Source organism: Ciconia boyciana, chromosome 10 (genome assembly GCF_034638445.1).
Source record: "Ciconia boyciana chromosome 10, ASM3463844v1, whole genome shotgun sequence".
NCBI lineage: Eukaryota > Metazoa > Chordata > Aves > Ciconiiformes > Ciconiidae > Ciconia > Ciconia boyciana.
In genome coordinates this window covers 44,768,345-44,780,880 of record NC_132943.1, presented here as the reverse complement: position 1 = coordinate 44,780,880, position 12,536 = coordinate 44,768,345, and the positions used below count along the sequence as shown (strand labels likewise).

Sequence of the window (12,536 nt, the reverse complement as noted above, 5' to 3'; positions counted from 1 at the left end):
TGGAAAAGGCAAACAGGGCTGTCAAAACAGCCCAAGGTGAGTTTGCTTAAATCAGCTTTTCCAGCTAACAAGCTGGGCAAGAGGATGGAGCACATACTCAGCAAGCCTGCAGACCCTACCCATCTGGGCAGGCGGAGGATATGGTACAGAGTGGTGCTGCTTCTCAGAGGCTGGAGAAATGGGTTGAACAGGAAGGTCTATGATTCTGTGGTTCTTCTGTGAAGTTAGACCTGGGCAAATACAATATTTTGCCCCCAGGATGGAATAACCCCATGCAGCGGGCACAGGCCAGCCAACTGGCTGGCCAGCTGGCTGGGGAACAGCTTTGCAAAAATGGACTGGGGGTCCTGGTGGGCAGCGAGTCCAAGAGAGTGCAGCCAACTGCACATGGGGCTTATTCGCATGAGTGTAAGCAGCGGGTGGAGGGAAGTGATCATTCACCTTTAGTCAGCTGCTTCCTTGATTATATTTTTCTGGGGTCAAAGGCATTGGAGGAGGGCAAAGCAGGCACAGGCTCCAAGCATGGCTTGCTTGTTGGTGGAGATGGTGCCCATACCACTGGGGACAGGTGACCCAAGCCAGATTACAGGACGCTGCTGTGCAAGCTCCCCTCCACTTGGGATACACACTAGACACACACATAAGGAGACCAACACAGAGTTAAGTTCCACTTGCAACATCATTAGCAATTTATTAAGTCAATGCGACTTCCAACTCTGACAACGAAATGTGAACACCCAACTGCACCACAGCCTGAACAGAGGCACCTGCTGTGCGGGGGGGAAGGCTGGAGCCCAGGGACCCAGTCTGTGCCCTGACGCTCACCACCTCAGTGCTTTCTGCTTCAGTTTCCCCTTTTTCGAAGTGGGAATGATGCTGCTGACTTCACCTATGAGGCTCTGGGAAGCCAGGTGCCACCAGCTGGGGGACAGAATGGTAAGAAAACTGAGCGAAGCACTCCTCTTTCCCATCTGTCTGGGGGAGAACAGGTGCCTTTCCCCTCCCAGCACAGGCTCCAAGGCAGAGAGCACTTCAAAGGCAGTCGCTGGCACCCACAGCACAGAGGCCAGCTCAGCAGGGATTGCGCAGTACACCCCATCATGATGCTGGGCACAGGGGAGGCCCCAAATCCCACACTCTTGCTGCAGACAGCCAACCTGGACAGCATGAGGGGAAGAGCAGCCTTAATCTACCCAGGATGAGAGGGAGTCTGTCTGGATGTGGACAGCTTGGCAGCTTTCTCTTCTCACCAAACTGGTCTGAAAAGGCACTTCACTCCCCATCCTGTGAGGGAGGATATACCTGGGAAAAAACCTTTAAAAGTGGATTTTTAGGAGAGGTTCAACAGAAAGCAGAGACTCTGCAGCACCACGGCAGCTCTCCTCCCTGGCAGAGGCAGCAGTCCAAGTGTTAAGATCAGCACTGAGATATTCTATGCAGGAAACACCCCGTGGCTCCATGCAGCAGCCAATATCTAAGACAAGTCAGAGGCAATGGCATCTGCAGTGGCCCAGGTTCAGGCAGACAAGGCCTCCTGCACAGTCTTCCCTGCCCCAGCCAAGGATCCAGATTGCAGTTGCCCAGCAAGAGGGCTGTTGGGATGCAGCCGGCAGAAACGCCCTAGCGTCCAGATGGGGAAGACATTGCGGTACGCAGTGTAACTGATGGCACATGACTTGTTGAATACCCCAGCAATATTTTCCTGAGAGAGAGACAGAGAGCAAGATGGTATGGGTGACAGGGGACCACAGTGTGTCCAGGATGCGGTGCTGAGCTCATTGCCTTCCTGAAGTCCCCCACCAAAAGCCATACATGGGTTCCCGTCCAGGTGAGGGAAAGCACACCATTGCAATGGCTGCACAATGCCCAGGACATCTGCAACACCAGGGAACCCCTTGGAAAGACTAGAGGAAAGATGTACCTGAGGCCAGTCCCCGTTGGGCAGCTGCTTCTCGATCAACACTTTGATGCCCCTTTCCAGCACATCAATGTCAGGGTACCTGTAAAGCACAAGGGAAATGTGAGCACTCTTATCCAAACCATCTGCAAACTGCCATCCATGTGCTTAGGGAACTCAACCACCTCCAGGCTGCCCTGAGCTTCTCCCAGGCACGCTGAGTGCTTTGGGAAGGTCCCTCACAACCCTAGGACACCAGACATTATGAATACAGCAACATTTTCCCAGGCTGGAGGCCTGTGGTTGTGATCCAGACAGACCTTGCTTTGCACTGGCTCCCCCTCGCCCGGCATAATGAGCCTCACTGGCCTGTGGAGCACTGTGCAGGCCAGTCCCTCGTTGCAGGAGGCTCATGACCAATGAGGTCATGAACAAACATGGTTCGGTGCGTGGCCCGTAGCGGCCAGGCCCAGGGCCCATGCCAGCCCTGCCACACAACCCAGCCTGCATTTCCCATTTCACTGAGCACTCAGGGCCAGGTGCTGCCTGAAGAGGTGAGGGCTGCTCCTACCTGACAGCCATGAGCCCCAGCAGGGCCCAACACGTGTTGTGGATCTGCGACATGGCACTCTGCACATACATGCGCTGCTCACATGAGTCAAAGTCCTCTCCCCACCCACCATCTGCCATCTGCTTGGAGAGGAGGAACTGGCAGGCCTGGGCCACCTCTCGGCATGCAGCCCTGCAAGGATGGGGCAGAGAATCAGACAGGGCTGGGGACACGGAGCGTTTGCATGCCCATGTTTCCCAGCTGCAAAAAGGAGCTGTGCTCTGGCCTGCCCACGGCTGGGGCTGCCCCGAGAGTTCAAGGCTCAGGCTGTGAGTGCCCTGGTCATATCACAGGCGCAGGATTTGGGAGGAGAGCCCATGCACAGCCAGGCATCCACCCAGCCCCACCACAGAGTCTTGCCCTGGCCCAAGAGGTAGGTAGGGGCAGGGGAACCAGACAGCCCCTTCTTACCCATCACAGTATGTGTGCTGCATACTGGCGAATGCCTCCAGACCAAACCAGGTGCCATAGGTGAAACAAACCCCCCAGCTCCTAGGAGGAAGGGGAGAGTGGTACTGTCAGGAGTGCAAGGCCCCAGGTAGAGGCAGGCTGTGACATGGCCATGTTCACAGCAAGAACAGAGCCAGGCATAGAGCTGCAGCCTGCCTTCTCCTATGGCGCAACCATGCCCAGTCCCACCAGCACCTGCTCCCAGCTCACTCAGACGTCAGCAGACACTGGGACCAGAGGAGCTGGAGCCACCCTAGCCCCCAGGGGTTGTCTGGGTCTTGTGCAATGCACAAGGTGCCTGCTCTGCCTGGGCTGGATGAAGAGGAAAGGAGAGCAAAGCACAGGAGCTAGAGGAGGATCAGCCCCTGCTCGCCCTTCCCATAGATCCTGCCAGCCAGGAATTTTTGCCATCCTGGTCCCTCTCACATTGCAGGAGCCAGGGGAAAACTGAGCACCAGAAACACTGCTTACCCTTCCCATGACCCGTCGGCTCGCTGCGTCTTGCGACAGAAGTCCAGGCCCTTCTGCAGAGTCTCTCTGGTCAGGAAAAAGACACCCGCTTCAGAAGCAGCTCAAACTCAGTGGCTGCTTCATCAGGGGCATCCATCAGTCCCTCTGAGGCTTTGATGGGTCCCATTATGAGAGAGCTCAAGAGGCAAGAGCACGCAGACAGGCAGCCACATTGTTCGGGATCTCAGAGTCAAATCGTGCACAAGTTGGGCGCTTTTCTGCCTCATGCCAGCACACAAGCAGGGGACCCAGCCTGCAACTGGCTGCAAGATCAAGGCAACTGCTAAGTCAAGAGGCAGGCAGATCTCCACCAATTTCCCCCAGCATGATCCCAAACAGCCTACGCCCTGCTCCTTGAGAGAGGCTGGGCACCAGCCCCTCACAAGGAGCCCCCCTGAGGTGGGGGCACCACCAGCACCACCAGCCCCCCCTTGAGGTGGGGGGCTCTGGTTTGGAGAAGTCACCAGCATCCCAGCTGTGCACATACCAAGGGCCACCGCAGGGGCTGCTCCATGCCAATGCAGAGGTCCATGCAAGACCCTTGACAAGGCTCAGCAGGAGCTGTGCCAACAGAGCCCATGGCAGGCAGCATGGGACACTGCAGCCTGTCTTCTCCCCTACCCAGCTCTCACCTCAGCGCCTCACCTGATCTCTGGGGCTCTGTGCTCAGGGAACCTGTCGTGGAAGTGCCTCAGTGCCTGCATGACAGCGGACGTGCACTCCACATAGGTGTAGTCGATCATGATGTCGCCTGCCAGCAGGTGAAGGATATCAGTGCAACAGCCCCTCCACTGGGGAGCCTCCAAGCCACACGCTGCCAACCTCTCGCTTGGACCCAGGGTACACTTATGCCCCAGAGGGACCTGGGGCAAAGCCAGGCAGCCACTGGGCACGGCGAGGCCAGTCAACTGTGTTCCTTCACAGTGGACAGGATGACCAGCCCCACACAGCTCCCCTTACCAAACACCTCCGAGGGGTTCAGGAGCTCCAGTAAGTGGCCTCCTCGCTTGGTTTCATATGTGGCAAAGCCTCCATCCGAATTCCTCATGCTCAGCAACTGGCCAGACAAGCAGAGAGAGGGGTTGGGACTGGCTCACAGGCAGGACCACCCCAGTCTGGCCCCAAGCCAGGTGTGAGGACAAAGTCGGACCCACAAGTCCAAGGGGTTGGCAGACAACCCAAGTCCCAAACCACACTGACAGGCAGGCCCAATCTGGACCATCACATTACATTACGTCACATATGTAGCTCCGTATCACAGTAAATATAGTGTTGCCATACCAGGCCACAGGCCTTGTACTAGCTTAGTAATACCAGATCTAACAACTCATCAGGCCTTGACTTCTTATTTTAGCTTGGTTTAGCTGCCTGCATTTCTCTTGGCCCTAATTTTTGCAGCACTTACCACATTCACGGCATCAAAGAGGCATTCAGAGGGGACAAGCTTGGCAATGAAGGGGCACTTCTCCTGCAGCAGCATAACTGACTTCAGTCCCTCTGCTGTGCAGTCTGCCACGATCCAGCCACAGTCTCGGGTGCTGAAGGGGAAGCCACCCTGGAAAGGGGTCAGGAGGCCTCAGCACCTTCCCCTGACCTGTTCTGTTCTTGTAAGGAGGGGTGGTGCTGCCCCTCATTCCCATCCCCTCTGCCCAAATCCCTGCCCCGTTCATGCGTCCTTCACAGACCAGTTCCAGCCATCGTACCTTGTTCATATGGCGATAATATTTCTGGTAGTCAGGTGGGTTCTCTGGGATCTGCAGAAGATAAGAAACAAGTGAGGGCAGGCTGGAGGTGCCTGGCTGCAGGACCACGGGCTGAAACCATCGCAGATGCAGAACCATGTGGGACTGGGCACCACCTGTCCTTTACTGAGGGAGGCAGACAGGGAAGGAGGTCAGATCTGGAGCAAGGGAGTGCTGAAGAGAAATCACATTTTGGCCTAGTTTCAGCAAGTGTTGCTAAAGTCCCTTCTTTGGGCGCTTTCCTGCCAGGGAGCCATCTGCTTTCAATGCTCCCCTTGGCAGCACCATGAGCAAGATCTATGACTGCATCTGCACCAAGCTGCTGGTGATGGTGACCCCCACCTTGAGCCACTGGCCTGGCCAGCAGGAGCTGAGCTCACGCAGTCATTAGCTGAGGAGTCTGGGTTTCCCAGAAGGGCACCTCAAATGTGTGGGCACCAGACAGGACGAAGGCCAAAGAAACCTAAGCTCTCAGTTTTGCAGCCTCTCCAAGCTGCAAAGATGGCTCCCAGCAACATGGAGCAGAAAACATGAGGCTGTCCCTAGGACTTTGCTAGTCCAGCCCTTCAGAAGAGCTCTTCAGAAGGCAACAGATGCATCCAACAGGGCTCTGAGAAGCAGCCAAGTCTGCATAGCCAGCATGTGAGAGACACCACCAACTGGCTCCGCTCACCTGAGTGAACCGGAGGAACTCGTAGGCATTTTGGAGGCAGGACGTGAATTCAGGCATCTTCTGGGCTTCTGCCTAGAAACAGAGGTGCACAGTCAGCAGTCAGCAAGGAGTTGTGGCCATCAAATGTGCCCCTCAGGAAGAAAAGGATGTGCTGGGACCTTGCTGACCTGCTGATCTAGGTGCCATTAATGCCTGCCCCTTCATGTAGCCCTTTCTGTAGGTTTGCATTCATACTTTGCCTACTGTTTCTATTACAAACCTCTACAGTGAGAGCTGAACCAACAACTGTTGCCGGCATCACCGAGAGAGATATTTGCATGATCAGATTAGGGGCTTACCAGGGCAATCACACCAAAAAGCATGCCTACCATAGCTGTCTCTGCCCCAATGCAGGAAAGCAGAAGACCCGCGCTCTGTCTTTGCCAAATGGCAGTCCTCGGGGGCCAAGCAGAGCAAGGAGGAAGGGCCAGGGTTTTATCACAAGGCTGCAGCAACTGGGAAGTCTAACCTGACCCACTCAGCCAGCGCTGTGGCCTCCTGCTTCAAAAGCAGCTGGCAAAGATGGGCTGTTAGCAGCTGTGCTGGGCACCCTGCCTACCACAGCCGAGGTGGACTCTGAGAAGATACGTGTTTGCCTGGCTCAGTCATACGATGCAATGCCAGAAATGGCACAGCAGAGGTCTGAGGGGATGCACGGTAGGAGCTGCTGGTATTCGGGTACACGCCAAGGAGAGACCATTTTCCCAAGGCAGCATGTAGCACTGAAGGGTGCATTACCTCCAAGAAGGCTTGGATGGCAAAGGCAGTATCCCAGAGCTGGGATCCATTTGTGCCCTGGAAGAGAGAAAGTAGATAGTGAGGGGCAGGTGCTGGCAGCAGCCTGACCTAGCTGTGGGGTCTATGGGACAGCATATCCCTCCTGCATTACCCCCACTAGCTTCCTCTGCCCTGTGTCTCAGTTTTATGTCACCCCAGCATCACAGTTGATGTGCTGGCATAGAGGGGACAGATGCAGGGGACAGCAAGGAGATAGGAAATGAGACAGCTGCTTCAGCCTGCTCTGTGCACAGCCAAGACAGGAGAAGTGGCTAGCGATAAGGAGCAGAGGGACACAACAACTATGAGAGAAGCACAGCTCAGTCCACATGCAGTATCAGGGACTTCTTTCTCCTTCCCTTCTCCCAGGACCTGTGAGGATGAAGGGGGTGGAGGCCTAGAGCTGCCCCCTCAGCTCACAGCCACAGAGAGGCAAACTAGCAGGATGGACACTACTCACTCCTGGCACAGCCAGGGGAAGTGGCAGTGAGATAGACAAAGCCACTAGGCACCAAAGGAGAGATGCCAGGAGCTCAGGCCCAGGGTGAACAAGCTATCCCATTATTCCATGGGCTGCCCCAGCACGCCAGGGTCCCTCTCAGTCACAGCTGAACTCCTACAGCACTTCACCTGCATCTTCATGCCGTCGAGGCCCAGCCTGTGGGAGGAGAGAGCACAGTGCTGCAGCGCAGGCACAATGAGAGTGCCAGGAAGCGGGTTGGGAGCCACGGTGTGCTCACTCTACAGGAATCGGGCCAGGTGGGCCACGCTCAGCCCTTACCAGAGATAGTCAGGGATCCTGGAAACATGCTCCTGAAAAGCTGGGGAGTTCTTCCCATCCACGAACCAGCGAACCAGCATGTTGATCGTCTTGGAAATCTGCCGAGAGCAGCACTGTCACTGCTCTGGATACAGCTTCTTCCAGCCCCAGAGACATATGTCCCTCCCACCCAGCACAAAGCCATCTAGAGGTGGTCCCGGGCTTAATTCCGACAGCTCCATGTGTGGCATCACTCAGCATAGCTGAGTTAGTGGGGCAGGTGCCATGAGATTACTCCAGAGCTTCCGCTCAGATCATTTCCCTGGACCACAAGGAGAGGTACCCCTCACCAGGGCCACAGCTGTCCCCGTGCCCTCTGCATCTTCTGTGCCCTGTTAGCATTAAGCTCTTGAGCATTAGGAGCAGCAGAAGTTGTGCCTGAGCAAGATCTGGTGATTATGGCAAGATCTGGTGAATGTGGCATGTGCCACAATTGCAAAGGGCTGGGGGGGCCACAAGCTGGTCCCTAAAGAGCAAAGGGCAAGATTTTTAAGGGATCAACAGTAAGTGTCCTACCGGCCCAATGCTGATGCACTTGGTGAATCTGTCATCAGCTTTGATGTGGTCGTACAGCTCTGTGATGGCTCGCTGCCGCAGGTGGGTGCTGTGGTGGGCTTCGTACATATTCATGATGGCTATAGGAGAAGAAAGGGACATGCAATGAAAAACCCGCCCCATGCGGCCAGATTCACTTGCTGTGGCAGGCTGTACCACTGCTCATGTGAAGACCAGTCAAAGAAAGCATGGGAACTGCTCTGCCCCAGAGTGGCCCAAGGACCTGGGTACAAGACCCTGCTGCTGTCAGGGAGGGAGAAGCCCAAGGATCACACAATCCATGTCTCCATCCCAGCTCCAGGGCACACACCGGTAGCTGGCAGTAGACCCTAAAGAGCCCCCATGGTACAAGGCAGCTTCAGTTCCACCACCACCGGCTCACATGACAAGGGCCCTCCTGCCCCAGGCAACACCACACTCACCATAGGCAACCCCCAGCAGCCAGCTGTGTGGGGTGTACACATCACAGGCAGCCACATTGTTCCTCTGGGCTGGCCAGTCTATGCTGGCATAGTCTTGCACGTACAGCTCCTGGCACAAGACAACAAAGGGCATCAGCCTGGCAAGCTGGGAGCAAGCACCCAGAGGCAGCTTACTGCTGGAAGTTGGCTCCATTGCCTGGACAGAGAGACTGTGTGGGTATGAGACCTGCCACTTTGCAAGCCAGAGGCTGGCCCACAAGGACATGGCTGGCACAGCAGGTGGTCAGGGAGCCACATATCCTTGTCAGGGAGCCCCACCAGGGTCAGCTCCTTACCAGCCGCAAGCTCCGTATGAGCTCGTCCTCTTCTGCTGACAGACGCCTGGCATAACAGTAGCTCATCGGGAGGTAAACCTGGCGGCAGTGACACCAGAGCCGGGATGGGTGAGCTGGGAACCACGTAGGAAGCAGCCTGTTTGCAACAGAGAAGGTGCTTCTGTGAGGAGCAAGGAGGGCCAAGGGCAGCATGGAGAGACAATGTGCTGACAAGGGGATGCCAGGAGCAGGGCATGCCTTTTCCTATCCCCTGTACCTAGCCTGCTGCTACTGGTACAGCTGCAGGAGAAAAGAAGGGAATACCCACACAGCCTGGCCCTGCTCAGATCCTCCCCAACAGGGCTGCTCCCTCCCCACCAGGGCCAGCAGACACTGCTCCCAGCCCAGCTGACATAAGGCAGGCAGGATCCTGAGCTCAGAGAGGAGGGAGGGGAGAAGTCAGTTCAGGGGCCCTGCTCTTCCCCAGGCAGCTCTGAAGGCAGAGGCCCAGACTGATGGTTAAGTGCATTTGATGACAAAGCACCAGCAGCCCTTGCTACTGTGCAGCCCTTGCTACTGTGCAGCCCTTGCTACTGTGCAGCCCCTGATTTCCCCCCAGGGAAAATGTCATACACTTTCCCTGACAACCAGCGGCCCCCTGAGTAATCAGAGAGGGTACGAATGAGGGTTAGAATTGGCAGCCTTACATGTGGCTATCCTGTCCTGCTAGGGCCCAGTTCTGGCTGGCCACAAGAGCAGAAAATACTGGTGGCAGGCAGGGAGCACACAGATGTATCAGGGACCCCATGGGTAAAGTTAACAGGGCTGAGCACTGGCATCTCCCTTTGCCGCAGTGTTCAGTGCTGTCCACCCACTGGCTGGCCTTGCTGCTGGTCTCCCAGATCACAAGCAGCCTGAGCACCCCCAGTTCCAGGCCATAGCTGGGGTTATCCCAGCAAATGCCAGTGCCTGGGAGAGTTCTGGGTCGAGGCTGGTGGCAGGACTGACAATACTCCCTACCTCGACTTCGAGGGTGGCACATACCACATCTCTGGGAGAAGCGTGTTCATTCCCTCCCAGCTGTAAACGTTCAAGACAGCCAGCCAAAACTTCCCCCAGGAAGGGATTCCCAGAGCACCTCCTGCAGAGAGCAGTATCAATTTTCAGGGTTAATGCAACCATGCCAGCTCCCTGCTTTCTTCCCCATTGCAGGGTTCACTTCTCCCATATTTGGGAGCATGCCACTCAGGCTGGGACACATGGCCCGAAAAAAAGGCAAGCAGGCAATGGTACAAAAGCTAACACACTTTCCCATCATTAATTGAAAATGCAGGTGCCATCAAAGGCAAGCAAGAGCAACAGTTTCTCCACTACTTGGCAGCCTCCCATGTTCCACGCAGCCTCCACATGTTCTACATGTCCCTTGGGTCCGGCCAGACCTCTCTCACCAGCATACCAGCCCCATGGCTGCTGTGCTGGGCACAACGGAGCTGACCTTTGCTGTGCAGGTTGACACGGGCCCGCACAATGTCAGGGTCATCTGGTCCAAGCCCCAGGATCCTCAGGGCTATGTAGTTGAGTGCTGTGCCAAACACCGTTGATTTGTCTTCCACATGCCTGTCACACACATGCAGAGCGACAGCACAGCCATTAGCCAGCTATTAGCATTAGCCAGACACAACCCACTACACAGAGCTTTGTCGGGATGAAGTGGGATGCCAGGGGTGACTGTGGAAAGGGGAGACCCCACTAACCCAGGGAGAAACATTGCTCTGCACTACCCTGTCACACATGATGCTTTGGGATATAGCACCAGAGAGGAGATGCTGCCAGACTTGATGCTCCAGCCACCTCTGTGGCAAAAGGTGTACCTGGAGTGCTACACAAGCAAGTCCAATCACCCAGAGGTATCACAGTTGCCGAGTCCCACTCCCCAAGCCTGGGCAGATTTGGCAGCAGCTCCAAGTGCTGGACCTTGGGGGTGCCATCACTAGAAGAAGGATCTTCGCTACTCACAAGCCCCAGCCTCCGTCCGGGAGCTGCACAGACCGCAGGTAGCGCACCATCTCTTTCCGAAACCCCTCCGGCAGCTGGATCTTGGCAGTGTGGCATGCGATGAGGAGGCCTGGAAGGTCAGACAGGCTGGCTCTCACACGAAGCCAAATGCAACACATTCACTCCTCTCGGGGAAGGCGTACCGCGATGCCTACCTGGCAGGAGGAAGAGGGGCCCGCCGTAGTCGCCCGCCCAGTGCCCGTCCTCGGCCTGCAGGGCGGCGTAGAACCGCATGCCCTTGCGGGCAGCCTCCCGGGCCGTGCCGGCCGCCGGCAAGGGCCGCAGCGCCTCGCTCTGCGGGGACACAGCGCCTCAGGCGGGGCTGCCCCTCGGCCCGGGCCCTGCCGCCCGGCCCCCGCCCCGGCCCCCCGCCCCGCACCGTGTCCAGGCCGAGGCTGTGCTCCTCCAGCGCCGTCTGCGCCCGCCGTTCGCCGCCCGCCTCGCCGTCATCGCCATCGCCGTCGCCCAGGTAGCGCCAGCGCTGCCGGCCGCCTTCGCAGCGCAGCCGCCAGGCGGGCAGCGCTGTGGCCGCCGCCGAGCGCCGCGGGCCGCCGCGCCGCCGCACCGCCCTGCCGGAGACGAGTACCGTTAGCCGCGGCCGTCATCCCCGTTCCGCGCCGCCGGCTCCCCTCCGCCGCGCCTCGCCGGTACCCACCCGCCGTCCGCCGCCATCGCCGTCCGCGTCCCCATCACCGCCGGGCCGGGGCCGGGGCCGGGGCCGGGGCCGCGCCGCCCTGGGCCGACATCGCCTCACGGGCGGCAGCCAATGGGGCCGCGGAGCCGAGCCGACAGCCCCGCCCCTGCCCCAAGCCCCGCCCGCGCGGGCCGGTGTCAGTAGCGGCGGAGGGGAAGGCCCCCGGCCGCAGCCGGCGCCGCTCGTCCCCGGGCTGCGCGCCCCCGGCGCGGGCCGGCTGCCTCTCCTCGGCCACCGCCTCGGCCTTCTCCGCCTTCACGCCTGCCGGGAGGGCGGTTCTGGGGCGTGCCTTGCCGTACCCTCACAAAAAGCCGCGTCAAGTGGCTTTCGGTTATAAAGGTGCTCTCGCAAGGCTGTCACCCGGCCAGTAACCGTGACACCACCCTTTTGCCTGGGGGGACGGCGGCAACCTCCTGCCTGCGTGTACCTGTTGTCCCTGCCACGGCCGCGCGGATGGCGTTGCTCAGAAGTCCTCTGCCAGCCCCAGCAGCCACCACGGGCATTAAATGCACTTTTATTTAATCCAAAGAGCTGCAAGTTTCCCCTTCCACCAGAGACTCCCGTGCAGGCTGGTGCACAGACCTGACGGAGGTGATGCTTGGTGGTAGCTGGCAGGCAGCCTGGCAGGGAAGAGGGATCTGGAGGGAAGCAGGTGACAAGCAGCAAGAGCAGCAGCTTGTGGCAGTGCTGGACAAGCAAGTGGTTGATAAAGACGGACACACACCCAATGGAGCGGGCATTGATGGCATTTCACAGCCTAGCAGTGGTGGTTCCCCTGAGGACCCGCCTTCGCACAGGCGGCTGTGGGCCATGAGCCTGGGCTGAGCTCCGCAGGCATCGCCCTTGGACCTGGCAGCCCCAGCCGCACAACCAGCTCCAACACCCAGCCCCAGGATGTGCCATGGTGTTGCTGCCCTTGGCTCCACAGGGACGTGCCGCTGCATCTGTCCCCACGGGCGTCCCCCTCCTTGCAGCACC

At 58.0% G+C, this 12,536-nt stretch overlaps 1 protein-coding gene across 2 annotated transcripts; it reads right to left on the bottom strand.

Moving 5' to 3' along the window:
- Positions 1-665: 665 nt before the first annotated feature.
- On the bottom strand, positions 666-11,676 carry LSS (lanosterol synthase). 2 transcript variants are annotated; one of them, XM_072874005.1, is made up of 22 exons: positions 11,520-11,676; positions 11,244-11,433; positions 11,020-11,158; positions 10,826-10,934; positions 10,305-10,426; positions 9,854-9,950; positions 8,831-8,966; positions 8,496-8,604; positions 8,035-8,153; positions 7,480-7,577; positions 7,329-7,356; positions 6,660-6,716; positions 5,883-5,954; positions 5,171-5,221; positions 4,873-5,022; positions 4,428-4,524; positions 4,113-4,218; positions 3,429-3,494; positions 2,919-2,999; positions 2,469-2,639; positions 1,922-2,000; positions 666-1,702 (listed from the first exon to the last, which is right to left on the bottom strand). In XM_072874005.1, exons 1-22 carry the CDS (start codon positions 11,552-11,554, stop codon positions 1,517-1,519), a joined length of 2,298 nt encoding a protein of 765 aa, XP_072730106.1. In that variant the 5' UTR covers positions 11,555-11,676; the 3' UTR covers positions 666-1,516. The 2 variants fall into 2 exon arrangements, with proteins under 2 accessions (XP_072730106.1, XP_072730107.1); XM_072874006.1 differs by lacking the exon at positions 2,469-2,639.
- Between the last annotated feature and the right edge of the window lie 860 nt (positions 11,677-12,536).